Source organism: Perca flavescens, chromosome 6 (assembly GCF_004354835.1).
Source record: "Perca flavescens isolate YP-PL-M2 chromosome 6, PFLA_1.0, whole genome shotgun sequence".
In the NCBI taxonomy this organism is placed as follows: Eukaryota; Metazoa; Chordata; class Actinopteri; order Perciformes; family Percidae; genus Perca; species Perca flavescens.
The window spans coordinates 22,157,435-22,184,509 of record NC_041336.1 but is presented as its reverse complement, the minus strand read 5'-3'; the positions used below and the strand labels follow the sequence as shown (position 1 = coordinate 22,184,509).

General features: G+C 40.4%; 1 protein-coding gene across 3 annotated transcripts in view; it reads right to left on the bottom strand.

The window, feature by feature from the left end:
• Positions 1 to 26,407, bottom strand: part of aplp1 (amyloid beta (A4) precursor-like protein 1) — a 33,642-nt gene extending 7,235 nt beyond the window's left edge. Inside the window, exons 1-7 of one of the 3 annotated variants that reach the window (XM_028579522.1) lie at positions 25,993 to 26,407; positions 5,649 to 5,828; positions 4,494 to 4,623; positions 2,736 to 2,848; positions 2,048 to 2,241; positions 1,630 to 1,952; positions 277 to 404 (exon numbers count right to left, since the gene is read on the bottom strand). In XM_028579522.1, the coding sequence (XP_028435323.1) occupies positions 277 to 404; positions 1,630 to 1,952; positions 2,048 to 2,241; positions 2,736 to 2,848; positions 4,494 to 4,623; positions 5,649 to 5,828; positions 25,993 to 26,052 (1,128 nt within the window). In that variant the 5' untranslated portion in view covers positions 26,053 to 26,407. The remainder of the gene's footprint in view (positions 1 to 276; positions 405 to 1,629; positions 1,953 to 2,047; positions 2,242 to 2,735; positions 2,849 to 4,493; positions 4,624 to 5,648; positions 5,829 to 25,992) is intronic. The other 2 variants (XM_028579520.1, XM_028579521.1) reach the window with 2 other exon arrangements.
• Positions 26,408 to 27,075: the final 668 nt, after the last annotated feature.

Below are 27,075 nucleotides of genomic sequence, written 5' to 3'. Positions count from 1 at the left end.
GATTCATTATACATCGGAATATATACTGTCCACTGTCGATAATATAAATTTTAGGCTGCACCACCGAGCTCTGTTTCTTAGCGCCGTATGTGACATTTCTATTATTCTTTATCTGCTTACCTGAATACACAAAACATGTGTAGGTCGGTGACCGGTCATTCTAAGAGTAAGATTAGAAAACGAGAGCAATGGAACAGCCAGTCTCAGTCCGACCTGCCAGCCAACAAACTATTAGCCTTATTATAAACTATTAGTTCTTAGCCCTGTGAAAGTCACCTCATTGATACGCTTCATTCTGCGCTCTTCCAGGTCTGTTTTGGCACGCAGGAAGTTGGCATGCTCAGTGTCATCCACTGGCTTCTCGAAATAAACATCAACGCCATCTGTGGGCCGAGGTGTAGTCACTAGATGGGAGAGACAGAAAACAGAGGTTATTACTGTCACGCAGATCGCAAGAGCCAGAGAGCAATTCTCCTGTAATTAAAAGAACAGCCCTGGTCAAAATGTGACAGGGTGTGCACTGAGAAAGTAGCAAGAGAGAGAGAGGGCAATTTTACACTATAATTTGAGGAAAGGGAAAAATTAAACAAGCAACAATGTGCAACTACATCTGCTGTGTCCTGGAGAGAATTTTGACTGAAGATAATTACTTTTTTATAACGTCAGCAGAGTACCAGGGAAAGCATCGCTTTGTGTAACACACAAGAATAATCATTACTATAGATTCTCTGGCATTCAACTAATCCCCAATATTGGAAAGCAATTTACAAGATTATTAAACGTAATCCATGATATGTTTGTGATGAAGAAATTGGAATGTGCGTTGAGACTTCAAGTAACTGAATTAGTTACAGTACATAAGTTCCACTTGTTTTAATGGAAATATATTATTTGTTATAAACGCAGCAGTACTGTTGCATTACATTTTTACATCTATTACTTATATACTTTTGACATTTTCATGTACAGTGATAGAAAACAATTATCTGCTGTATTACATGTATACAAAAGAGAGAGTAGCATGAGGGTTTGTACTTTTTGTATGGTAGGGTTTAATAATACTAAAATAAACCTGACAGCATCATACCAAAGCCAACCCGAGATGGACTGACAGAGTATCAACAGAACAGGCTCTGGCTTTTCTTTTACGTAATTGCTTACACTGTTTCCCACATAGACAGTGAGCACCGTCATGGTTTACCATCCTGACTTTGTTCAGTTGTTTAGTTCATGTGTTTAGTGGTCAACTGCTCCGTTTCCTGTGCACAGCAGCTCTCCTCTGAGGCCTGGAGGTTGTTGTGGGTGTGGATGTGTGATATGCACCAGATCTACATGACGCACACAGACCGTGAGGTCAGTGGTCAGTATAGACTCACCAGAGGCTGAACTGGAAAGAATTAAGCAGCAAATACAGCTCCCATATATATTTAGACAGATAGGCTTGTTTGCATGCATGCATATGGGGAGTATGGCCATATGTGTTGGACGAAAACAGAGCTATCCTTCCATTACTAAACACCATAGTTTATACCCTAGGAGTGAGACTATTGTTGGCCGCAGCTACTAAACCCTCACTGCAGGCCAAGACTTTTTATAAACACTTTAACAGAATAAATTAGGGACACTCACAGATGTCTCCCTTCATCAGAGGTGCAGAGGTGGTGGGTTTATGGCTTTTCTTGTAGTAGAAAGAGTCCAGATAGTCTGATGTCTGGTAGGGGCCTGAGTCAATGGGGTATTCATACTCCTCTGGATCTTTAACAGGTATGGCCTCCTCTTCCTCTTCTTCTTCTTCTTCTTCTTCTACCTCCTCCTCATCAACGTCCTCCTCCTCCTCTTCCTCTTCCTCCTCCCCCTCCTCTTCCACCACTTCATCATCCTCCTCTTCCATATCGGCCTCGTCCACATCTGTGTCAGGAGAGGGGCTGGGAGTGGGGACTGTCACTTTGGTACTGTGGAGAAGTGGAACAGTCATTAGTCTGATGAACATTAACACACACTCGCTCATCCTCGGACATCTCCGTGTGGTCAAGCTGAATTATCTTACACAGAGTTGAGTTTTTCACTGGTCTGGGATGTGAGAGTCTGCGGACCAGCGGGGACTTCTCTTTCCTCCGTCTCTCCTTTACCGCCTGAACTGCCTCGGCCTGGGCAGCACACATACTCGACCCCGCGGAAATGGTCTCCACACGGCAACAGCATCCCGTAGCTGTGGAGCTCCAGATTGTCTGCAGTGCATTCCTGAGAGGGAGGCAATCGATTCCACTAAGTTGAAAACACAATGTGCATTGAGTTTTGGAATTTATATTTCTATGCTAAAGTTGAATAAAATACTGCAAATTCTAAATATAGCAAGACAGAATTCTGAGTTTCTCCTGTTGGAATATAAAAAGTTGACAGGAGGTGATAATGAGGGAGAATTACAGCTTGAACTCTGCCACCATCAGAATGATATTTAAAAAAAACTCATGTAGGCGTACTGTCAAAAAGTATGACGTGATACACAACACACCACTGGGCAGACTTGTCTAGTCTAGTCTGACTCTGTTATTGCTGTTCGGGCTGGCTACAGAAGAAGTTTTAAATCTGCACTGGAAAGTTCATTGTGTACATGAAAATGCCCCCAGTGGAAAGAATCACCCTGATGCTTTAACGTGGCTTGAAAACCTTTGTTTTTCTTACTCACAGGTAATCATTCTACAATTGGAAACATGATGTTGATCTGCCCTTCTCACCTCCTTAGCAATGTTGTGCCAGTACACGTAACTCTCGCAAGCATCCATCTGCTCCTGGTGGAGGAAACGGCATCGGTCGGGCACCAGCAGGGCCTCACTCACATACTCGCCCTCTGCAGCACGATTGAAGAAAAAAGTGTAAGATGATTTAAAGCAGTGGGAGTATTTTAAGTGCGTAAAAAGAGTGAACATGAATAAACACAAGCTGAGCGATACACAGATTACATGAAACAAGTAGATACATTGTGGACTAGAATAGATAAGCTAGAGTGCATAAATTAGGACAGACAGAAGGCGTATATGTGTAACGTACAAGCACTTTGAGCAGACAAACTGCAGCTAGGGTAGCAAGTCAAGGACATCAAGTGAAAATGGGCTTTACTAAAAATGAATAATAAAACATGTATTATAGAGATCATAAATGCAGATGACTTATTTGTTTTATACAATAGACCATACAGAAATGAACAAGAGGTTTAATAGTCTATATCCAATTAAAAGCTGTTCTTCATACAACACTAATACTACACGCTGGTCTTTAGGGCTCATGCATAAAGGAATGTTTTGACCCATCAGGCAGTTCAGCAGAAATTAAACAAGTTAGAGCCAGTTCTACAACGCTGTTTGAAAGAATCAAAGTGCTTCCTGAATCCAGGGTGACTTACTGTTTATTACTCACTCAGTCATTCTCTCATCCATTGTAGGCCTATCTGCCCCCTAGTGGCTTATATCAGACAGCCTGCAATACTGTAAAACTGCATATCCTGCTTTGTATCACCGCCTATCGACAGTTCTAATAGTAAACTAGTTCTAATAGTGATTTTTTTTTAATCAATGTAAAGCCATATGTGGTAAGCATGCTTAACATGTTAGCATATACACTATTTGCATGGGCATGAGCTAATTGATGTATTTTTCTGCTTTGATTCATGATGTCACTCTTTATTTTCTTTAATAATATTGTATGTTGTTGTATCTTAGGTCCCAATAAAACGCAATGCTATAGGCTGTGTAGTGTTTAAGGGAAACTCCTATATCTCAAAAGGATGTGTTGTTGATTACTATAAAATGTATACTATTGTGGCCTGGCCTATTCTATCTTGTGCAATAAACCCAGAGAAGGAGCAGCTCAACTTGGGAAATATGCTCATTGGCTTTCTTATCAAGAGTTAAATCAGAAGATCGATATAACTAAGCAAACCAGATGTTACATGTTATTACTTGTTAAATTCGTACAAACACTGTAATGGAAAAATTAGTTTTTACACATTTTAGTTACTGAGCTGAAGAGGAGCCAGGCAAGCTGTTTCCAGTCTTGATGCTAAGATGCTGCTGGCTGTATTCACTAGTGCAGTGCCCGTTTGAAGCACGTGCCTGTTCGGAACAGGCCGATTGCTTGGTTCCCAGTATTTCTTTTCACAACTTTTAGTCAGACAGACGTGAGAGTGATGTCAATCTTCTAATCTACCTCCGCAAGAAAGCGAATATGCATGTTTCCCAAAATATTCAACTATTCCATAGGGGTGTCCTGTTGGTCTAGTGGTCAAAGATGCATAACTGCAATAATCCTGATTTAAATTTTGTTGTTCCCCTGTCTCTATTCCCACGTTATCTTTCTGTTTCCACTGTCTACTATCAAATAAAGGCCAAAAGCTTAAAATATTACTGAGACAGGTGGCATGATCTCAAGCAAACAGTCAAACTTGTGTATTCTTGTTAGTGTAATTATCTAATGGCAGTCCAGTGTGTGGTTCTTACCCAGACAGCGGTAGGGCAGGACTATGAAGGGGTGTGTCTGGCAGTGGCCCCAACCTTTCTTACACCAGGCAGGGATGGTGACAGGTCTTTTTGACTCCTCTATATGGGAGATCGGAAGTGCTGGGTACATCTGGACATACAGGTACATGCAGAGACGACAAGAGACACAGAAACAGATAGATGGATGGACAGAACAGAAGGTTTTAAGACAAGAGGAGCAGTGGACAGGGAAAAACATGGTTAGAGAAGAGGTTCAGGAATTGGTTGAGAGGAGGGGAGAATAAAAGTAGCATGATCCGGGGAGAGGAGGAAGGAGAGCACAGTCAGTGGGGAGAACGCTAACAAGGGAGAGAGTCATGCAACATATTCTCTAAATACGTATACAAAGCTGTGTAAGGCCTTCATCTGAAGCCACGTTGGACATGGCATTCTGAAGTTATCATTTCAATGGACATTCTTGTTTTTTAATATTTCCAATTTCACATCTGACTACTTACACTTAAAATTTGAAAATTTGTGAGGTTTAATGGTGAGAGAAATGTAGCTGGCACAGAGTCTGAATGCACACTAAAAATGCTTTCATCACAAATGTCAAGGAAAACAGGGAGGCTTTTGTATAAAATCCATCACAGATGCATAATGTGTCTGCTAATCACATTACAGTCCATTCAGGCTCGTGGCTGCTGCTCTCTGTAGCAGCTATGTCTACTCTGACCTCCAGATGGCGCTTGGTTGCCTTACTGTTGCACTTCAAATAAATGTGGAGTGTATGGAGAGTATGTGTACCATTGATTACTTTACAGTAGATGTTAAAGAGTACACATATCAGGTAACAAGAGGAGGAAAAGTGGATGGTGCTACAAATGAAATATTGAAATATTCCAACAGGCCACCATCACTTTACTATATATGATTAAATATATAGATTTATAGGACAGGTGTTAAAAAAAAGCAAATTAGAGAATAAGAAAATTAAATTTACTAGATTTTTCTAAGCCTTCTACAGTGTTGATTTAATGCAACATTCTTTCAAAACCAGCTCTTTGCCATTAAGGATGATTCTGTTGCGCTGTTGTTAAAAGCATTGATCCAGACTGGTGTTCATTGCACTTGTTCAGGTTTATGGTATTTCCCTTGCAAGTTTCAGGACCCTACCTCTTGACAGTAGGATAGGATTTCACCAGGCTCTTTGAAGCAGCCCGGACGGCCCTGAGGATCCGGCTCCCACTGGCCAGTCTGTAGGTTCATGTGCAGGAGCTGACGGCCACAGAACATGGCAATCTGCGGCTCTGCCACCTGGAGGCCTGGCCCGTTCACCTCGGTCATGGCTAGAGCCTAAAAAGCATGGGGGGGGGAGACAAGGGAGGTGAGGAGGAGTCGATACAAACACAATGGCAGACAATATTGTGTTTGAAGCTGATCCAGGGCGGGTAGACCACAGATAATTCCTAAATGCACTCCAGCACTATCCAACATTCGACCCCAAGTGTAAGCCAGGGTGCAAGACTGAGTGAGTGTAAGATCGAAACAGAGAGGCGAGAATGTAGAGGAAGGAAGTAGAAGCTAATGCACAGGAGAATTGAGTGCACACCGCAAGCTTTAAGAGAATATTGGAAAACCTAAAAATTCAGGAAAGATCCATAGAAGATTCCCTGTTGAAATAACCCTGAAGTGAATGACAAAAAGAGCCAATAAAAGGCCTGAGTTATTGACTGGTGGCAGATGAAAAGGAAGGTGTACAGCAAAAATATACAAGAGTATGTAAAAGATTGCCCCCCCCCAACCCCCCTCCTCTTCCCCTTCTCCAGCGGCCTTATAGGATGTTGTTATTGATCGTGGGATATGTTGCCTCTGCCTGGGGGAGGGAAGAAACAGCAGCTAGGGTTGGGAGTCAGGTGTTAATACAAACTCATTGACCGATGGGCCACTTCACTACATTAACACACAGCACAGAGACAGCAAGAGCCCAGGGAGGAATAAAGGAGGGGAGGGGTTAGGCAGGAGGAGGAAAACAGCACTAACAAGGACTTCATCTGACCTAACAGACAAAACAGTTTTTTTAGAAAGAAGGACGGCAGCAAGCCTTCAAAAATCATGAGAAAGTCCAAAAGTATATTATGTTGGATGTCTGAGTCATCTCTGGTGCAAACATGAGTTGTTTACCAAACACATGCACAGTCTGCTGGAGGTCAGTTAGCGCAAGTAAAAGATGTGGGTTTCTCAGTGCATCACTTGACAGTAACATTCATGGTAGAGAGCATGCAGTAATGTTTACTGTCCAACCTCCCAACTCCTCAAAAAGGCATCCTGCGCCCCGGAGCCTATGTAAAGCGCATATCCTTTCATCTGCGCTGACAGATAGAGAGATAGACACACTGATGACAGACAAGGCGAGCGACGCTGAGCCAATTAGAAGGAAGTTACCCAAAGGGAAGAAATGGAGGAGATAAAATATGGGAGAGTGACGCCTGATCAAAGGGAAGCCCTGCTTTGGCCGACCGGAGCTCAAGTGTTTGAAGTCCTAATTAAAATTCATACAGAATAAAATAAATATATAAAACCCTTTGAGTAAATGTACAAAAAATATAAAAGGCCCTGAGCAGTCTATGCATTATAATTACGCTAAGAGGAGGTTGTGTTTCTGCATGTCCTAGCAGATTTCTTACAAATTACGGATCTACTTTTCATTACTGCTGACCATTTCTCAAAGCATAGCAGAGTTTTTTAGATTTATGAATGCATTTTCCTACATTATAGGCTTTTTCCAATTCATTTTAATATTGTTTGAATATAAATTGCCAGTGGATGATGAGAAAATGTAGCCTGACAAGCCAGACCCGCATCAAGATGTTGGGTCTGGGAATTTACCATTGGCAGGGCTCAATCCGAGGGGCGGGATAAACGGTTGTCTGTCAAATTCCCACTGCATGCAATAGGATAGCGCTACAACCAAGCAGAGCAACAAAGAAGGTAGCGGAGCTAGTTGATAGATTAAACTTTTGCTGTATCCGGTCGGCAAAACTCCGAACACATCTTCCTTTTTTAAGAATGACTTCAGTGCCGTTCTTTGTTCTTTTCTCAAAGAAAAGCTTAACTCCAAGTTTTCACCTGTCAATACAGAAGGAGATATTCTGTACCCTATTTTGCCGTCAATACTGCCGACGTTGTATTTGTTGTAATCAAATCAGTATATATTTATGTTTTACATGAAGTATACTACTGCTTGAGTGCAGTTTATCAATGGGAAACAGACATGTGTACAGACAAGACTAGCAGCAGCAGCAGCGCCACGTCAGACACGTTTCTGGTGTGCAAAGACATAGAAAACGCCATGCAACTGACACGCAACAGAAACGCCACGCTCACGCCATGCAGCCAGTGTGTGGCCGGCCTTAAGCTTTGGCTGTCAGCACTTGCTGGCAACTTGAGTGTGATTGATTATCCATCTCAAGCAAGTTTCAAGTTAACGATCACCCCACAATTAAATGAATGAAAACAATGGCTGCTTAGAAGGTATGGAAAACATTTAAAAATCTAAAATAACTAAACATTTGGTTTGGAAAACAAACTCTTATTTGTAGTTCGTATGATATTTATATAAAATGTATTGTGTGTTATCCTACAAATTTTCAGCAACATGAGCAATCTTTGCGCCTGTGCAGTGCTCAACCTGTCTAGGCTACGAATCTACTTGGTTAAGTTTAGGAAAAGATCGTGGTTAGGGTTAAAATAAGTATGTTTGTTACATTACTTACATATATGAAGTTAGTTAAGTACGTAAGTTACGTAGCAAAAGTAAGGTAAAATAAGTCAACGGTGACTTTTTCTTTCACACAGACACAAACAGCATACTTCTGGGTGGGAGTCCTGTGTGTTTTTTGACCCCTCCGTCTACCTTTACCTCCTCCCTAGGGGACTTTGTCACTTTATAAACTACGTTGCCTGACTTCCTCCTTATAGGCAATCCTGCACATCCTGGCTCACGATTACATGGTTTATATACAAATGAAATTCTGCATTACTTTTTTTTTTAGGTTTAAGTTAGTTATTGACAGTGCTGAATTTGAGCTTTTTATTGTTTAAGAGTAATGTTGGATGAGCACAAGAAAGCACTGCAGAAGCTGCTGATCTAATTTCTAAATAGATATATCTCTTTGACTCAGGGAAGGTCAGTGCCACGAAAAAAAAAGAAGAAAAATACGTCCGGATATTTGAGAAGATAACCTGGCAGCTCCCCCCTGGTCCAGCTCTCTCATTCTGCCTGCTCTCCACTACTGCACTTGCAGAAAATCAATGCTGAGCGACTGCAACTGTATCGCCACGTTCCCCCCAATCAATAGCAGTCCATCAGGAGACTGAGGCCCTGACCTCCATGCAAGGCCGCACACCCAGCCTCCAGCCTGATCTGGAACCAGATTAGATCTCCCTCTTGTGATAACCCATAATAAGAAATACTGTTTTATGATTTACACTTCTTTTGGTCTTCTATGATCACTCCTTCACCACACTCTGGTCACCACCACACACAGCTACAGCATCCCATAAACCTCGCTCAGGGGCTGACATCACATAGACTCCGTCTGCTCTGTTGTGTAAATGCCACACAGTGCCTTTGTACAGTATGTGTTTCATCGTACTGTGTCGTGTTCTCACAGCAATAACCAAAGCTGTCGTCAACATGCGTCAGTCCTTTTTGTTCTTACACAGAAATGGTAAGAACACTTTTAAGGAAGCATCAGTTGCTGGACAGAAATGTATTTTGCGGTATTTAATATCTTATTACATTACACCTATTTTTTGGAAAAAGAAACACTGACCTGGGAAATCAGTTAATGCAACACTAATGAGTCTGGGAAACATCTGGCAAGACTAAATGCTTTAACCCGGGCATGACGATAGAAGCCTGATTTCATTCCAGTGAATGTTGTTGACTGTATTTTTTTTGAAAACATACTGTTTTCATTAGCTTTATTATTTGATCATGTTTAGTCACGTGGAACCTTAAAACTTTAGAATGTAACTTTTTGATATTAATGAACATCCGTTACATTCAAGCCATTGCCAAATTACTTGCTACAAAGCTAATTAAGACTACCAGCTCCACACAACTCTCTCTGTATTTCTCAGTATGGCTATGTTCAGAAGATTGTGGCGTCTGGTGACTTTCCCACGCAGAAACTAGAGTAAAGATAATTACCTCTTCTGAAGAGTCCATCATGTTTTTTTTAATCCTTTGTGTCCTCCTTGGCTACTAGCAACTGTGTGGAGGAGGGTTGGGGTCTGTGCGCGGTCACGGAAGGCATGTATCATGTGGACGCGCCAACAGTTTTGTTGTCATTACTTAGAATTGCTCATGGGGGCGGCAGAAACTACGCACTATAGCTTTAATTACTGTATTACACTAAAATATATATATAACTTTTACAATTAAGCCAGGCAATTAATCCTTAAATACCTAGGCAATTAATGCTAAAATACATTTTAGCATGCATTGCTAAATAGTACCTATTGTACTTTTTGCCCATTTCAACTAATTGCATCATGTCAATCGTTCTTAAGCCCTAGATCACATATCATTGGTATTACTGTAAAATTAACTCCAATATCTGACCTGAAGCCCAACCACGACAGAACTGCACAAATATGTATGTACCAGAGTGCTGTTGAGGACGGTGGAGAGGATTTTCTAAGTTGCTAATGGCAAGTTGGTCATTCAACCAAGAGCAGAGTCTAACAACATAATAATCGTCAACTGATAAAGGAAGTCCAGACAGATTCTGGAGGGCAGGGAAAATCATGTGTAGCTAGGTAAGGTGCACACTTATTTCTATTGCACACACCTACTTTATTCCAAAGCTGTGGGTAATACAGACCAAACATGTACACAACAAATTGTCTCCCATATAACTTACCAATTAGTGAACCTGAATAGCTAACAATAAATAATAAATGTAGCCATGCAAGCAGCATGGCTTTATTAATGTCAACGTCGGTTGGTCAGTCCACCACTTTGGACCAGCCTGAAATATCTCAACCACTATTGGATGGATAGACATTCATGATCCCCAAAGGATGAAACCTACTGACGTGATCCCCTGACTTTTCCTCTAACACCATCACAAGATCAACATTTTTGGCTTTATGTGATAATGATTTCCGTGGAATTTGGTACAGACATTTATGGTTAAATTACAATGTTTTGTAATGACTTTATTCATCCCCCGACTTTACCTCTAGCACCATCATCAGGTCAAAACTTCTAATTTGTCCTATACTTTGGTTGATGACCAATTATCTGCAAAGTGGATGACATTTCCATCAGGCTCAGATTCACTTTGTGTTTAGCGCATATAAGTAAAATGTTAGCATGTTAACATGCTTAACTAAGATTTTCAACATGGTAAACATTATACCTCTTAAACAGCAGCATGCTATTGTCATTCCGTGCATGTTGTTATTCTAGCATTAGGATTTAGCTCAAAGCAATGCTGTGAGTGCAGCCTCTCAGAGCCGCTAGCATGGCTGTAGACTCATTTCACTTGATTCACAACATATATTCAATATTACTGAACATTATTTGAAAATATGTTTTTTATTTATTTAACTAAAGCAGAAAGGTAATGCTTACAAAAATTACAAAAAGTAAAACGTGCTTTCCTCTCAATGCTATGAGGTCTTTAGTAGACACATTGCTGTATTCACTAGATACAGATTAAATAGAAAGACAATAGTCCTCTGTGGTGAGGGGTTAGGCTTTTTATTCACAGCTAAAAATAGCTTTTGCTACTGTGAATGAATCATTCTCAGGCCTTCATTAAAACTGTTTTGTCCATATTTTATACTTACAATTTATAGCTGTACTTCCCTTAGGACTGACAAACATGAAGACAACGATTTTCAGTGTCTTGGTGGTACGCAATTTGTATTTAGTGTTAAGACTGCCGTGGTGTGAGCAAGGCAGTGTAAGACTCTCTCTGAGTCTCGCTGAGGCACACTGATCCAGTTGGCTTCACAATAATGCTTCACAATCTGTCAACAATTATGCCTCTTCTCCAGTAAAGGACAGGCCGCAGAGCTGCTCTCCATGTCTCAGTGGGAAAATACAGTAGTGTACTGAAGCATCTCTGTGCAGTACAGTCTGCAAGAGGTTCAGACGTTGGTAAGGCAGCACTGTTCAACCATCCTGAGTCCCACATATCATGTCCTAGTGCTGAGGAGGCTGAACAGGCAGACAGCCCAGAAGCCTGACAGCGCCCCACTGCAGAGAATGCTGCATCATTAATAACGACCTGGTGATATAAAGCATTGATTGGTTTTTTGCTTTTACATCAGGTTCTTCTTTGCATCCGTTAGCTCCCTTGAAATTCTATTTTTCTCTGATCTGCTTCTCCATATCCGCAGCATACTGACTGTGCTGCTTCAAACTTCACAGTGCAGTAGCAGAAAGCTTCACAAGGAAACTAAGTGATCCCATAGAGACAAGGACACACTCTGCCAGAAGTTGTGGAAAAGCTAATGCGGCTATAATAATGGTTAATTATATTTTCACAGATATCCCTCTAGTAAATGATTCTGCAGCGTGGAACACTCAAAATAAGAGCCTCCAACAGATAAGATCTTGTAAAATAAATAATTCTGCCAGTCAGGGCTGGGTTTGGGCAAGGGCAGTACATTTACATGTTCCTCGGCATCTTCCACACTGGTCTAATTAAATTTTCAGCACCTGTTCCACCCTTATGTTGCAGGATGACTTCATCCTCTGTAATGATGCAATCTCCGGCCCTGGCAGGCAAGCCAGACCAGTAAAGGCGGGGGAGAGGAGCCCACCCATCATTTGTCACCTTTTATAAGTTGCTGCCAGACTGTACATTGGAGAACCATGGCATAAATGCATCAGATGCTATCTATTAGGTATATTCTTTTAGTGCTTAGAGCATGGAGCAGAATTATTACAGTCACATAGGGGCCTTTGATAGCACTAAGATCATTTGTATTCCCTTGCATACAATTGTGATTCATTGTGCTTTTGATCCTGCTTTATGTTTCTCTGAGTTTAATTTATCAATAATTCATCTGTTCTATACTTCCTTTGTTAGGTATGTGCCCTTTGTATGCCCTATGTATTTGTGTTATTACAAGGTACATGTGTGTAGCTGTGCATATGTTGTGTGAAACACTATGGTGCTTACTTAAAGTTGAGAATGCACTAGCAACTACATAAATACAGACTCTATGGTCAGAGATATATTGCAGAGAGCTTGCTTGACACCTGATAATTAACTAGAGACATCAGACCCCTGAGGAGCTAATCCCTACTCCCTAGCAACAGGGATCTGGGATATCCCATCTAACTAAAATACACCATGTAGTGACAACGTAATAAACCATACATCACAAGGACAGACAACTCGTAAAATGCCTGGACCTGAAGATCCAGGCAGCAACATTTGTACATTATACATTTGCTCTCAATGCTATTAAATGTTGCTATCAGAGTTTATATACTTCAAGTCATTATATTTCCTAATAAATACTTTTATGTAATGCTGGTGATACATGTAATTAAAAGAACAAATGAGTTACTATTAAATCTATCTACTGTGCTAATTATGAGCTTTGTCACTCTTGGTGTGAAAAGACTGGTTAGCTAGGATTGCTCGTGAATGCTGTTACATTGTGGACTGGCCACTTTTCCACCTCATGTAGGGAACACACCCACGTACAAATAGGCCTCATTGATGCATAACCTATACATGTATGAAACACACACACACACACACACACACACACACACACACACACACACACACACACACACACACACACGCCTTCCTGAGCATGTCTTCGTGCTTCTCTGCAGCACAGATGGCTAAATAGTGGGTGTCTTCCTGCTCTCCGGGCCCCTCCTTCACTCTTTCTCTCTATATTCCCCTCTCTCCGCCTCCTCTCAAGGCTGAGCCCGATCCACCCCAGCCGCCCTATCCTTGATATCTCTCTTGTCTCCCCCTCCCTCCCTAACAGCTTTCACACAATGCCTGACACTCTGCTGTTTGGCCTCCCTCCCTAGACCAGTGCTAAATGGCCAGAGAGATTTGTGAGCATTCATCATTGTAATCATGTTGGTTAATTATTCATAGGCTCCATCAGGCCTCTTCCTGGTGTGGCATGTAGTTATTAGAGAGTAGCAACATTAGTCTGCTAGACTCTCATGGTGCAGAGGGGACAAAGGAGGATAGAGCAGGTTAGCTCAGCACATTGACACTCATTATTATACATCTTTGACTAATGGCTAATTGAAGCCATTCATTTTCTATTCAGAAGAGACTGATGGGCAGAGTGGAACATATTGCATTGTGTTTTATGTATTGTTCTATTGCTTCCTACTGTAAACCACAACTGTAAAGTTACTTCTTGCATACTAATCTGAATGCCTTATTTCAATGCCTGATCGCCAACCATTATGACAGAGGCTTTTTGGTTGCAAAGATGTGCAAACATTACGGCCTTCTCTAAGTCAGGTCTCATCAGTCCAGATTACAGCGGTCCAGCCTCCAGCTGGGCACACTGGGAACAGATGGCCCAATAATCACCAGGGTTCATCTAGGTCTGAAATAGCAGCCACAACCAGCTCCCAATATTTGATTTAATTTCAAGTATAGCTTAAAATACAGGGCATGTCAGATGGCATCACTGCAAGAGACATCATAGATCTGAAGGGTGGAAGTGCCAACCATTTCATGATTGTGGTTATTTAGGAGTACTTACTTAGTATTTGTGCACACTGGGGTCTGAATATATATTCTTTCTCTAGGTTTTAGCATATATCTTTCCAACTAGCAGTCTACATGCTGCTGCAGTTGGGAAATAAGAAAGAGACTGATTTCTTTTTTCTGTAAAGATCCCTAACTCCTCCTGGAATCATATGAGTTGGATACCGATTTCCCTGATGTATGATAGCCCCATGGGACTCAACAGAAGCCCAATGACCACCTTTCCCAGCTAGGACTCACATGACTCATGATAAATATCATGTATACACACATCCTGAGTCTCTCTTCCCCTTTCTCTCTTTATATTACACTCCATAATACACACACCTGTATTTTACTCCCATTGTGCAGGCAACATTGTTACAGATATGTTTCCTGTGAGCTTTTTTATCATTTAAACATCCTGCCTTTCAGCAACATCTGTTGTAAAACTCGTCAGAAATTTCCAAAACAATCACAGGAACAAAACAGGAAACTCTCACAGATACAACACTAATTTCATGCGTGGTGCTTCCATTTCTCTGGGAAGGCAGCATACGCAATATTCCAAATTAAACAAGTGATTGTGAGACTTGTGTTGCATAGAGTAGGCTCAACTTCTGTCTTCCTCTCCGTTCCACCCACATTTCAACAAATGCTGTTTCTGACTCACACACCATAATGACGCCACACTGTGCGTATTTTCTCTCCAGAAAGGACAAAAACACAAAGGGTAGTTTGTCATTTCCTGGATCCTCTCCTGCAGATATGTGGGACACAGAAAACTGCATAATAATATTTCATTAAAATAAATCCAGCCAGAAAAACAGAGACTCCGGAGTCCAGAGAGCTTCTTCTACATTGTCAAACTGAAATGATTTTGTCTGCTGCTAGCATTTCTGCTGTTACATAACACTGCTGAACCTCCTTCACAGTTAAGCAACACAACATGGGAATGCCAACATGGTAATACCAAACACTGTGAGCCTGCAGATACGATTTCAAGCTGAAGAGATACCTCAGGGGATTGAAGGAATCAAAGGCTTAGCGCAGAGTTCAACACTTCAGGTCCATCTGAAACATCCTAATGTCACAACAATTGCTACTGAATCAAGGCAGATTTTAAAGCCAAATCTGTATTTATGTGGTAAATACATTCCAAAGTCTTCAGTCATATCTGTGACTCGAAGGTTCACATTTCTATTAGCAAGTGCATGGTGTGCATGGTCACAGCTAGAATATATTAAACACAAAGACAATTATTTTCTACAGGTTATTATTGCCACATAGATAGTTCTAACCTCTCTTCTAATAAGCAAAACATAATTGTTTAATGATAGAAAAGTGCATACATATGTCAAATAATTATTATCCTGAGACCACAACAGGACAAGAGCAGCATTTAATTTAGTTCCCCATTTAAATGACTGACAGACTTTGAGCTAGATCTCTAGAATGGGTAATGCACCCTGGAACCACACCTTCTTATCTCACACTCTGGGCTTTTGCTGCCTCTCAAACCCAAGGTAAATGGAGATTAGGCAGTAACATGATTTTCAATTTCAGACAGAGGACATATATACAAATGATAACTTTATTCATAGTAGAGTAAGTTATCGGACAAGTGTGTATTTTGTGCAGGGGGAGACAAGACTTAAAACAGGTCTTAAAACAATACCATAATGCCCTTGAGCATGTTTTAAGTAGATTAAAGGAATCTGAAATCCTAAATAAGGGTATGTTTAGGTTAAAAGACTGTAATAATTGATCCATTTAAAAACAGACTGTATTTCTACGGTCTCCCTGACGAACAGCAGGCAGCCAGCATCAATAAGATCTGATGCTTCTTCTTGCTTTTTTCTTATCTCACACTCTTGGCCTTTGCTGCATCTCAAGCCCTTCACTCTGCTTTTGACTCTGTTGTCTTTGCAGCCGATTTGCACTGAAGTCCTTCTTCCTGGGTATTCTTCTTTGGATCCGCACGTCATCTCTCCCCCCAGTTCTACTTTTACTTCCCTGTCTCTTCATGCACTTTGTGAGTATTATAGTATTATATTATCTATAGATCTGTCTACACTGCATATTGTGCTTGTTAAAACAAGTAAAGGAATCTGCCAATAGAGTTAAAAGTTTCATGATCAGTTATAACAGTTTGGAGTGCATCTTGCTTTGGAACTTAAATCACTCAAGTACGATTTTAAATTATTTTATGTCAAGTTCATATTCTTTTTAGAAAGTTATGAGTCCTTTGGGACATGGATGCATGTCATCCATATGATTTATGAGCTATGCTCTTTGCACTTTAATAGCACAAAATATGTAAATAAGGAACTGGTTATCTGTCTTTTTTCTGCTGTATTCTATATCTTGGTTTTTATGATTGCAAATGAGTCTTTTAAATTAAAATAAATAATAGTCAAATAAATAAAACTGTGCTGAACTGAATGTGCACATAAACAAATAGAGACTTTCAGCAGACAACGGAGTGATATACTGCATAGGGAAGAGGCGGTGACAGAGGAGGAGGAGAATGGAAAGGGGGTTAAAATGTTCATATATCTTTTTCCTTCTGTCTCTGATTTATGCACATGCACAATTCTAATCACATCATGCCTGCTCCCCTGGGAGCATGTCTAGCAGATGCATCTTATGAAAATGAGGCTCTGAGGTTATACTATATATAAACATACATACATACGCACACACATATATATATATATATATATATATATATATATATATATATATATATATATATATATATATATATATACACACAGTAGAGGCAGATTGGTGTGTGGTTGTGTGTATTTATTTACATCATTATTATATGTATTTATTGAGGTGGTGGTGTGCCCAGAAAGCTAAAAGCAATAATTGATCTTTTTAACTATGGCAGAGACCCCACATCCATACTGCATACAATACGTTATACATCACATAAAGTATAATGGTATGTGTATGTAACATTTAACCAAACTTCACAACATGTTGGTTCATGGCTTTAAACCAGAGGCATGTGGTATCGCCACAGTGGGAACAAACTGGTCTTTAACTCCCAGTGAGAGATCCGATTGTACAGTATGGCTAGCTTTACCCCAACAAACGGCAAAGACATAATGAGGGGATAACCTCTTCCCAGGTCTCTCAGAGAGTAGGTTGCCCTGCACAGCATCTTTGGCCTACTGTTCATGGTAATGAGGTGCTCTGTTAGTGAACAGCAGGATGAACAGCTAATGATAGGCCCGCTGGGACCGGCTTGCCACTTGTACAAAGCAAAGTAAAAAAATAAATAAATCAAGGTTCTTCTCCAGATGATCTTGATGAAACAGTGTGCAGGCTGGCGTCACGCTCCCAAATTTAACATCAGCTTCCGTTCCCTTGTTGTCCTCTTCGTCTGCCTCACTTGTTCCCATCGAACCCGTAAACATACACTTTTTTAGGCCTCTCCTCTACGTTCTTCCTCTCAGCATCACTTGGCCACTAAGGGTGGTTGCCATGGTAACACCACCCACAGGAGCCGGCTACCTTCCCTGTTACCGTAGCAACTGGTTCCCTACAGAATTTCAAGCATGTCACTCGTTTTCTGTCTCTCTCTCTCTCTCTCTCTCTCTCACATGAAAGAGTCCCCATATGTTTGGTTCGACTTTGTATCCTCGGCGGGTCGCTGATCGCTGGCTTAATGATTGGTTAGCTTTCCTTATCACTGTCTGTTGGTTGTTTACACGCCACTTAAATTATTTTATGCAATACTGGGCCCTGCTGAGTTGAGTTTATTGACTCTCTTTAGAGTCAGTGAAAACTTAAATAAATTGCCAACTATATTTTTAATGAATTAATATTAAAAGATATTTTTCATGAAGAATGGCAAACAAAATGCTGGTTTTAGCTTCTCACATATGAAGATGTGCTACTTTTTATATGTTTCATATGACTGGAAACTGTATATCTTTGTGGAAATCAAAGTATTTGTCATCACTACCTTGGGCTCTGGGAAATTGTGATGGGCATTTTTTTCTTATAGATTCTTTCATTGATTAAACAATTACTAGATTAAAATCTACAGATTAATCAATCAAGAAAATGATTGTAAATTACAGCCGTAAATGAAATTAGTATAATATAATATAATATAAATTATAATATAATACATCAATGGTATTAACATAATAAATACAATGAATGCAATATACCATATTTAACAACGTCTTGGCTGCTATTAAACCACTATCAGTGACAGCATTATATTGTATTGTTTTTGATGATTCACTCTTGGTAAATCTCAATGTGGTGACTCAGTTGCTGACATGATAATTCGTCACGTTCCTCTTATTCCTCTGCTTCAGGGCCAGCACAGCCTGCGTGTTACAACACAACTGGTTAGCTTTCCATTTTTGCTTTATTAACTGTCCCTCCAAAACTTCCTTTAAGTATGCTCATTACATTACAAAAGATGGGATATTAACAAATTTGAATCATCCGATTTTCATCGGAAGAGGCCTAAATAATAAATCACCTCACCAAGTGTCTTTATGCAACATTATTCAAAACAAGCACTTTTACGTTTCAGTAGCACTAGAAAGCGCAGTTTGACAAACCCACTGAGCACAAAATCAATGATAACTGAGATCATATGAGGCTGACATGTCCCGTCTTGCATTATAGTCGTTGCAGTGTTATTTTAGACCGGGCCACTCTGGTGAGATAATGCGTGCTGGCGGTGCAGTCTGCCAGTCTGTACTGCAGAATCACTCAGTAGATTAAATATTAGTGTTATCTCATTTCCTCAGGCCATAAAGTCCAACTGAAGGGAAAATGGTTTAATCATTGAGACAATCTGTACAGAAGACCCTGGAACCTCCATGTCTGATGTGTGCTTTTATTACATTCTTTTTTTCAAACCCCTGCTAGACTCATGCGAAGTATCCAATTGGTCAGATGAGCTTGGTTAAGTATTGGCTGTTAATTGGCACAGCTTGGCCTTGGCGAGCACAATGACCCTGAGCTGAGAAAAGAAAGGAATACGATTTGTCTCTTCCCATCACTGGCTGAATCTTATTGTTGATGATTAACAGCAGCCACAGCAGCACCTGAGTCCCTGCATCATCTATAGCTGCTTGCACCAGCCTGGTGGTTTGTAGTAGGTAAGCCATCTAAAACAGAGGCAGAGTCAATTGCAGGCAGCCTTTGGAGAATCTAATCTGGGGTTGCTGAATACTAAGCTTCGAGTCAAATGCTGTGGGAACATTTTGTCTCAGGGGAAGGTAGGGTATGTTTGAGGAAATATGCACTCCTCTACAATAACACATTAACACTGGTAAATAAACAACTGCTGGCAATCCTTTTGGTTGCATATTTCGGAAAATATCAATTTTTTGTCTCACTGAAGTACTCATTGAATATGCAATACTCAATATTAAGCTAACTTTAATGCTTACGCATATACATCATAGCTGGATGCAACAAGTTTACACCAGTTGTCAAAAAGCATTTAGGGAAATGTAGGAAATCACTAAAAGAGAATTTGATGGCTTGTATTTAGGGAAAATGGGTACAACCAACAAGAAGATTACAGCACAAACCTAACAATGTAACTCCTGATATTTGCTGAAAGAAATTCACTTTGTATTGTATTGATTCATATTAATAATAATATAATATATTCATATTGGAAGGATATATGATGGTAATACTTTTGTGTAGCGACAATAGAGAACCAGAGATATGTGCAAATAAAGACAGATGGAGTGAGATGTCTGAAAATATCAAGAATGAAGAAAGAAATGTAAAAAAAACGAATAAAACAAAGGGTGAGTGTGGACCATGAATTATTCAAGAAAAATGAAAGTATACGCAAGGAAATTTAAAAGATGTCACTGGCCACTGAAAGCTGCTGAGGCAGATGGAGGAGCAGTTTCTGGGAGAGAGGGGAGGGGAGGGGTAAGGAGTGCCTCTGGGATGTGGCAGGGGAGGCTGGGGCAGAGACAGAGGAGGGATGAGGGGGGCAGAGGCAAGGAGGACACAGGCGTGGGCATTTTCTTTTGTGTTCTGTAGAGCGAGCCTGGGGAGTGGACCTGGAGGGCGGGGAAGAGGGTTAAGAAAAAAAACCAGGTAGCATGAAGAGAGAGAACTGGCATCGGAGCGTTGAGAGGCTGCGTGACAAGTGCCAAAGCCCCGTCGACAAGCGAGAGCCCAGACCTTTCCACAGCCTTTAATAATTGATGCAGCTTCTGCAGCGTGCCATCTTTATAAAGTAGCAAGTGTGTGGTGAATGTGTGTATGTGTGTGTGTGTATGTGTATGTATTTTTGAGTTATCTGTGTAAGTGTGTGACCTAATTGTGTGTATGTGTGGTTTCTACCCATCAATACCACAGTACCTTTGTTACATTTGGATTTATGTCTTAGAGATTAGCTTTAATTCCTTCTGACAAGAGCTGTGTTTTTGTAGCCAATGCTGTGCAAATGATAGCAGAGTGAAAACAACCTGCCAAAAAGTACATCCATTTTCCCTTCATAACAGCTCCCAATGTTCTCCTGTAGAACGTTAATACTGGCCTGATCAGTCTCAGCGGACCCACCAACCCCACACTCTCTCCAACCCTGCAGCAACGGCCGTTAAGGAAATTAGGTTTTTTACAGTCCCACTTTTAGTGCTCCACTCTGGCTACAGGGTTTTTTCTTGCCTCTGCACCCCTTGTCTCTTTTCAAGGCCACCTGTGAATACATGTACATGACAGAGATGGATCTCTCTGCTCTTCCAGATGCCCGGGCTGAACAGCAATAGGGCTGGGTTCCTCCATTAGCATGCTCTCCACCCTGCAACCCACATAACATTCTACATGCTCTACATCACTTACACTATTCTCCCTCACCCTCTCCATTTCTCAGATCATCCGCCGTGCCAGGGCAATCCTCTCTCTCTCTCTCTCTCTCTCTCTCTCTATTTCCACCAGCCCTCAATCTGTTTCACTGCACTCTTTCATTTTCCTCCTGAACATGGAGGACAAGTGTTATCACCACACTGCAGATGTTTTTGAGGGGGGCTTCTTCTGAAACCTCCCACTAGCTGCGACAGGACTAAACATCTCGTTTCGCCATGGCACTAAACTTTTACGCAGAAATCCAACCCGTTAGGCTTACTGAGCTAGTTATGCAGGGTGTGGAGACCTTGGGCTGCAGTAATATCTCTGCCCTGCAAGCCACATTGATGTGATCAGTATCTCAATCCCTCTAGGTGACACTGAGCAAACTCATGACATGTGAAAACACACACATTAGAAGCCTGCACACATCCGAACCACACAGTCCCATCTGGGCTTCAGCTTTTACCGACACATTTAACAGACATTTGATCTGCAAGTACTCAAGGTTTGAAATTGCCCCAAAAATCAACTTAGCCTATATGTTATATGTGACATTCAGTAGGTAGATGATGAAAAGTAAAGTAATCTTTAGGAAACTGGAAGTTAATGTTAGTCCTTGATTATGAAACAGTTGTGCAGTCTGGGAAGCCAAAGAAATTAACTCATCAAATGCAGTGCATCAGGTTATGCATGGCAGGTTATAGAGATGACACAAAGTGATGAGCCTTGCAAGCAAACATTATTAAATGCTGGATTGGGAATTACTCCCCTTCCAGCTGAGATGCATAATTTGAAATATTTCAGTAAGGCCAGAAGACAAGATTGAATCATCTACAGGATTTGGCAGAGCTTTTCCTGAACCTATCGGGAGGATGCAAATGTGCATTTAATGTAAATTTATTTTCAGCAGAAGAGCTTGATGAACTCCATGCCTGGAGACCCAAACATATATTTTCTTCATTCACACTCTAAACAACTTGTAGCAATAATAGAAAATGAACCAACCCTCCCAATAACCCTCTTAACCTCACAGCACAAGGCACTGTTTCAATGTTGTCGACTGCAAGAATGGCCAACAGGGCGCAATAATATCATTCGTTAGTTTGTCACCTTTAGTAAAAGCTCAATTGCTAGGGCACTTTTACAGCTCTCATTTCACAATGACTCTGCAGGATTTAATCCAGGTCCTGTGAGTGTGCTGCACATTAAAATCACTGGAAAGGAACTCAGATACAGAGAACAGAGGGAAAACATGTGATACAACAAAATGGTACGTTTTATGCCCACTTGCCTGTGGATATAGTAGAGAATAGCAAGCGCACGGGAATCCATTAGTGGAACCAGATTATCTCTTGGCTCTAAAATTAATTAAGTGAGTATAGGGCAGAGTGTGTGTGTGTGAGTGTGTGAGAGAGAGAGAGAGAGAGAGAGAGAGAGAGAGAGAGAGAGAGAGAGAGAGAGAGATGTAGTTGTCCTTATCTTTTTTTCTTGTTTTTTTACCCCAATAAATCCTCTTGTGTTACTGCACTGAGAGGCAGATCGCGGTGGGAGATGCATGGATCTGTATGGCTGTATTCCAGCATAAGGCCTGAAACTGCTGTTGGTGGGGATGTGTTGGTGGAAGAGGGGAGGTTACACAGCAGCTTTATGACTCACCATTTTTATTTTATCTTCAGCCATACTAAAACCTACGTCTTACTTCTGCTCATTCCTTCCATTTTCTCTTCCTCCCTTTATGCTTCTGTATTTCCTGAAACCTGTAGATATGGTGGGTCTGTGACTACTCTTCTTCTGCAGCCTCTCTGGACTGGAGTGCTCAGGCTCCTGTTCACACTGCAGTCATTTATCTTGATAAATACAGAGCTGGTTGACTTAAGATGAGCATACCTGTAGTTCCTATAGCTTCCTCTTTTCTTTTTTTTTTTTTTTTTTTTTTTTTGTATCAAATATGGCATTTAACAAACCATTTCTGCAGTAGTAGCTGTAGTTCTTTAATATCTTGTGTTGTATTACACAATTGCAGGCAATGTTGCAAATCAATGACCAGGACTGCTAAATGACAATATCATGATTTTTATATATATATATATGTTTGCATTAATGCAATAAGAGTAATTGGATTGGTTATATTATTTAGTTTACTGGATTAGCCAAGTCATAGCTGTCAGATAATTGCATCTAATTTTCTATTAATTTCCCAGAAAATAAACTACATCATGATAGGGCTGTGTGATAATGATAAAATCCTCTCTAATGGTATATGTAATTCAATATCACAATAAGAGCTGAAGCAATAAACAATTAGTCGGCTGACAGAGATTAATCAGTAGCCATTTTGATAATCAAATATTCATTTAAGTAAAAAAAAAATGTAGGCAAAAACTTTTAATCTTTCCTGATTGTAAACTGAATACCTTTGGAGTGTGGAGTGTTGGTTGGACAAAACAGGATTCCTTAATATGTCAGCTTGGTCCTTATTCTCACTATTTTCCTGACGTTATAAAATGTAATCGATTAATTGAAAAAATAACGGTCAGATAACCTATATTGACTGTTAACTGATCACAAAATCTAGTATACACAGTGGAGAAATTGTCATTGGATAAAATAACTAGCCAGGAATGTCTGTTTTTCAACAAACCCAGAAAAGTAAATACCTATGAATAACATGATTTAGGGATGAATGGTATGACAAAATCTCTAAAAAAATTATATATATATATATACATATATATATATATATATATATATATATATATATATATATATATATATATATATATATATATATATATATAATTTATAAATTCTTAATTATTAAAGAAAAACTATATTGTTATATTGCCCACCTCTATAGTATCATAATGTGATTGACTGTGATATGTTATCCATATTGCCCACACCTATTAAAGATGAAAGAGCACATGTAACCGACCAAAAGGCTGTGGGCACACAAAACCCAACAAATGTAATGTAATTCAAACTTCCTCTGCTCCATAGATGTCAGTCAGTCAAACTACATGATATAGAAGTTTACAGGCTGTCCATAAAGGTGGTTGTTATTGTCATTTTTTTCATGAATGACCTCTTGTATCTGAGTGTCAATTAGCTAAATGCTCTGGGTGCTGCGACAGGTACAGTAACTGCTATTGCAGCTGAGATACCTGGGATGCCATTACTGGACTTGACATATGTGACAACTTGGCATCGATGTGTCTGTCCGATCAGAACACAGGCCGATGCTGAATTTGTGATTCAACTAAAACAAACTAATCCAGAATGCAGTCTGGGATTTTAATTTGATTACGTTTTGATTATCCAAGTGCACTGACACATTTAAATATATTTCATTGTAAAAGAGAGATCAAAACAAATTGATCCAATTCGCACATTTCAGCTGAAAGAATGTTCAGTAAATTAAGGGAAGCTGACAGCTTTATTAGGACTAATACCACAGTGTAATCCAGCCAGCCAACCCTCTCACAGCGTAATCTTCAGTGTAAACCTTCATGGGTAGGTCTCCTTGTATGAAGCTAAAGCCTGTTCCTTAGCATAGCAGTAATCCCGCTAAGGCTCTTAGAGAAGTGAAATTATTTCAGAATGAAAGGAGAGGCTTTATGACTGCTACAGACTCACTGTGGAAGATGGCTAATAAATAAACATCTCACAAATCCTCTTAGGAACTTGGGGAGACTCAATATTCTACATACGATACTGCCGCTTCATTCACTCTTCATTTCCAGGTGGAAAAGTACGTTTGACCTGAAACGCAGCTCCAGCTGGGACATCATGACTCATCCACCTCTCCTCCACACTCACGCTCACCTCCAAACACCCCCCTGCTCCTACACACAAATGCCCGGGCTCCAACCTGAATTCCTACATCAGGTCTATTACAGTGGGGAACATGATGGATGACTAAAGAGTTATAAAAGGCAGAGTCCATCAAACTGTGTCTGCTGTAAGTCGTGATGAGACAGGCGGGAGGTGGGAGCAGCTGGCGGCCCATTGATCTGTCGCTCTCTATCAGAGACTTTCACTATCTCCTCTCTACCTATTGATGGAGACAGATGCCAATAAGATGACCCCATCTCTCTCATTTGTATACTCTGTATCGCACTCTATGTCCAATGATATGTCAAAGTCACAGCCTCTTGGATGATCAGTTTATTCACATGCATTTTCAAGGCAACATATTTAGAAATAGAGCTACATGAAAGAGGACCATCCGTTGAAAATTTGTCATTTCCTGATCATCACTGTGAGATTAAATTGGGAGTTATCTCATCTATTTACTGCTCTGTCATGAAGACCAAATGTAATACAAAACAGCAGTTGCATATGCACGACTCCATCCTGCTCGAGAGCTGCACCACTCCTCTAAAGGACGGATGCAAGCTGATTTCTCTCTCTGACAAGGCCAGATGTCCCATACCAATAAAATGGGATTTAAGCTCCATCCTTGCACAGAGCAAAAGGCCTATGTGACATTATTCATGTCAGGCCCAGACTTGACGCAGCGAGCCGAATGCACTGTGAACCACGTCTCTATGAAGACTCTTATATTTACGTTCTGAAAGTCAGCTTCCATGCTATTGCAGTTTTTGCATTTGAAATTCTCTCACTATCACTGCGTTTTCATGGACTCTGTGTGTCGTTACTCTTGTTGACATAGGACGGAGCCCGAGGATGCATTTACAAATTAAACCTGCCCTAGATAAGGGTGCGTGTCAGCAATATGGAGAAAGAGGCAGCTGTATGCGTGGCATGTGTAATGTCGATATGAACTATAACACAGCATTTTGTCCACATCGACATTCAGTTAAACGGACAGCAAAATGACAATGCGCCATCGGTACAAATGGTCCAGATTGTCTTGCTCTTACCTCGACGTTTTCCAACACGCAGTAGGACAATACAGCCATCAATATTGCGGTATGTCCCATTTTCTCGCCTTCTTTTGTATCTTTTTTATTACGAAGTTGCTTTTGTTAAATAACTGCCTCCAACATACGCTGTCTGGTTACATGAGCTGAAGTGATGGACACTGCGTTCGTCGGGCGCCTTCCTGCGATATCTCCTGCGTCTGCGTCCTGTTCGCTCTTGCCAACGGGCTCTCCAATGGCAGCTTGGGATTTTATGTGGATGAAGCCTGACAGAACCAAGCCCTGTTTCTGCGGGTATTTATCACAGTTTACTCATGGCGACCGCACGGTGGCTTAGTGAGGAGAGACATCTGGTGGTGATGGGTTGAGAATGCACGACAGCTGGATCGCCTGCTGATTATCAGTGCGTCAGTTTAAAGGGAATGCACCCGAACATTTCTGGACATTAACATTACTTTGCAGTTTTCATTTGTGAATTAAATGAAGTGGGTTTCTCCTTCAGCTGAACAGCAAACAGATCTGGCTGTGTGATGACGTCATCTGGGGGAAAATCCTTGAACCATAGAGAATACAACTTAAAGATAAAATCCCTATCAACGCAATTTTTAAGACCTATAAAATGCTCGTCTGTGAATAATATGTTTTGTCTGATACGTTTTTCCTACAAAATAGTTCAAGTACTTAAATGATAAATATTTTTAAAACTGTACTCTTCACGCTCATTGAAAAATCTAGCATATGAATATACGAGCGTTCTTTTCATTTTAAACATTTTAAATGAATAAATGTACTAAAACAAATACGGGTCACAGAATTATTAAACCGGATAAGAAATAATAAAAAAAGAACATACAATTAGCCTACCCTCAGTTGCCAGTCTATCAGGAACTACTAGGTAATTACAACAGTCCTGCAATAAACTGTGTTGCATTATACTGAGTGGTGTTTCTAATATTTAGTATACCCTTATTGATCTAAATGGGACTGGACAACATATTTGAAACACTTCTCTGTATAACGTGATCTAATTTAACAGGACTATAAATGTGGCTGCCAAAATTATCAGAAAGTTGTAATCAACAC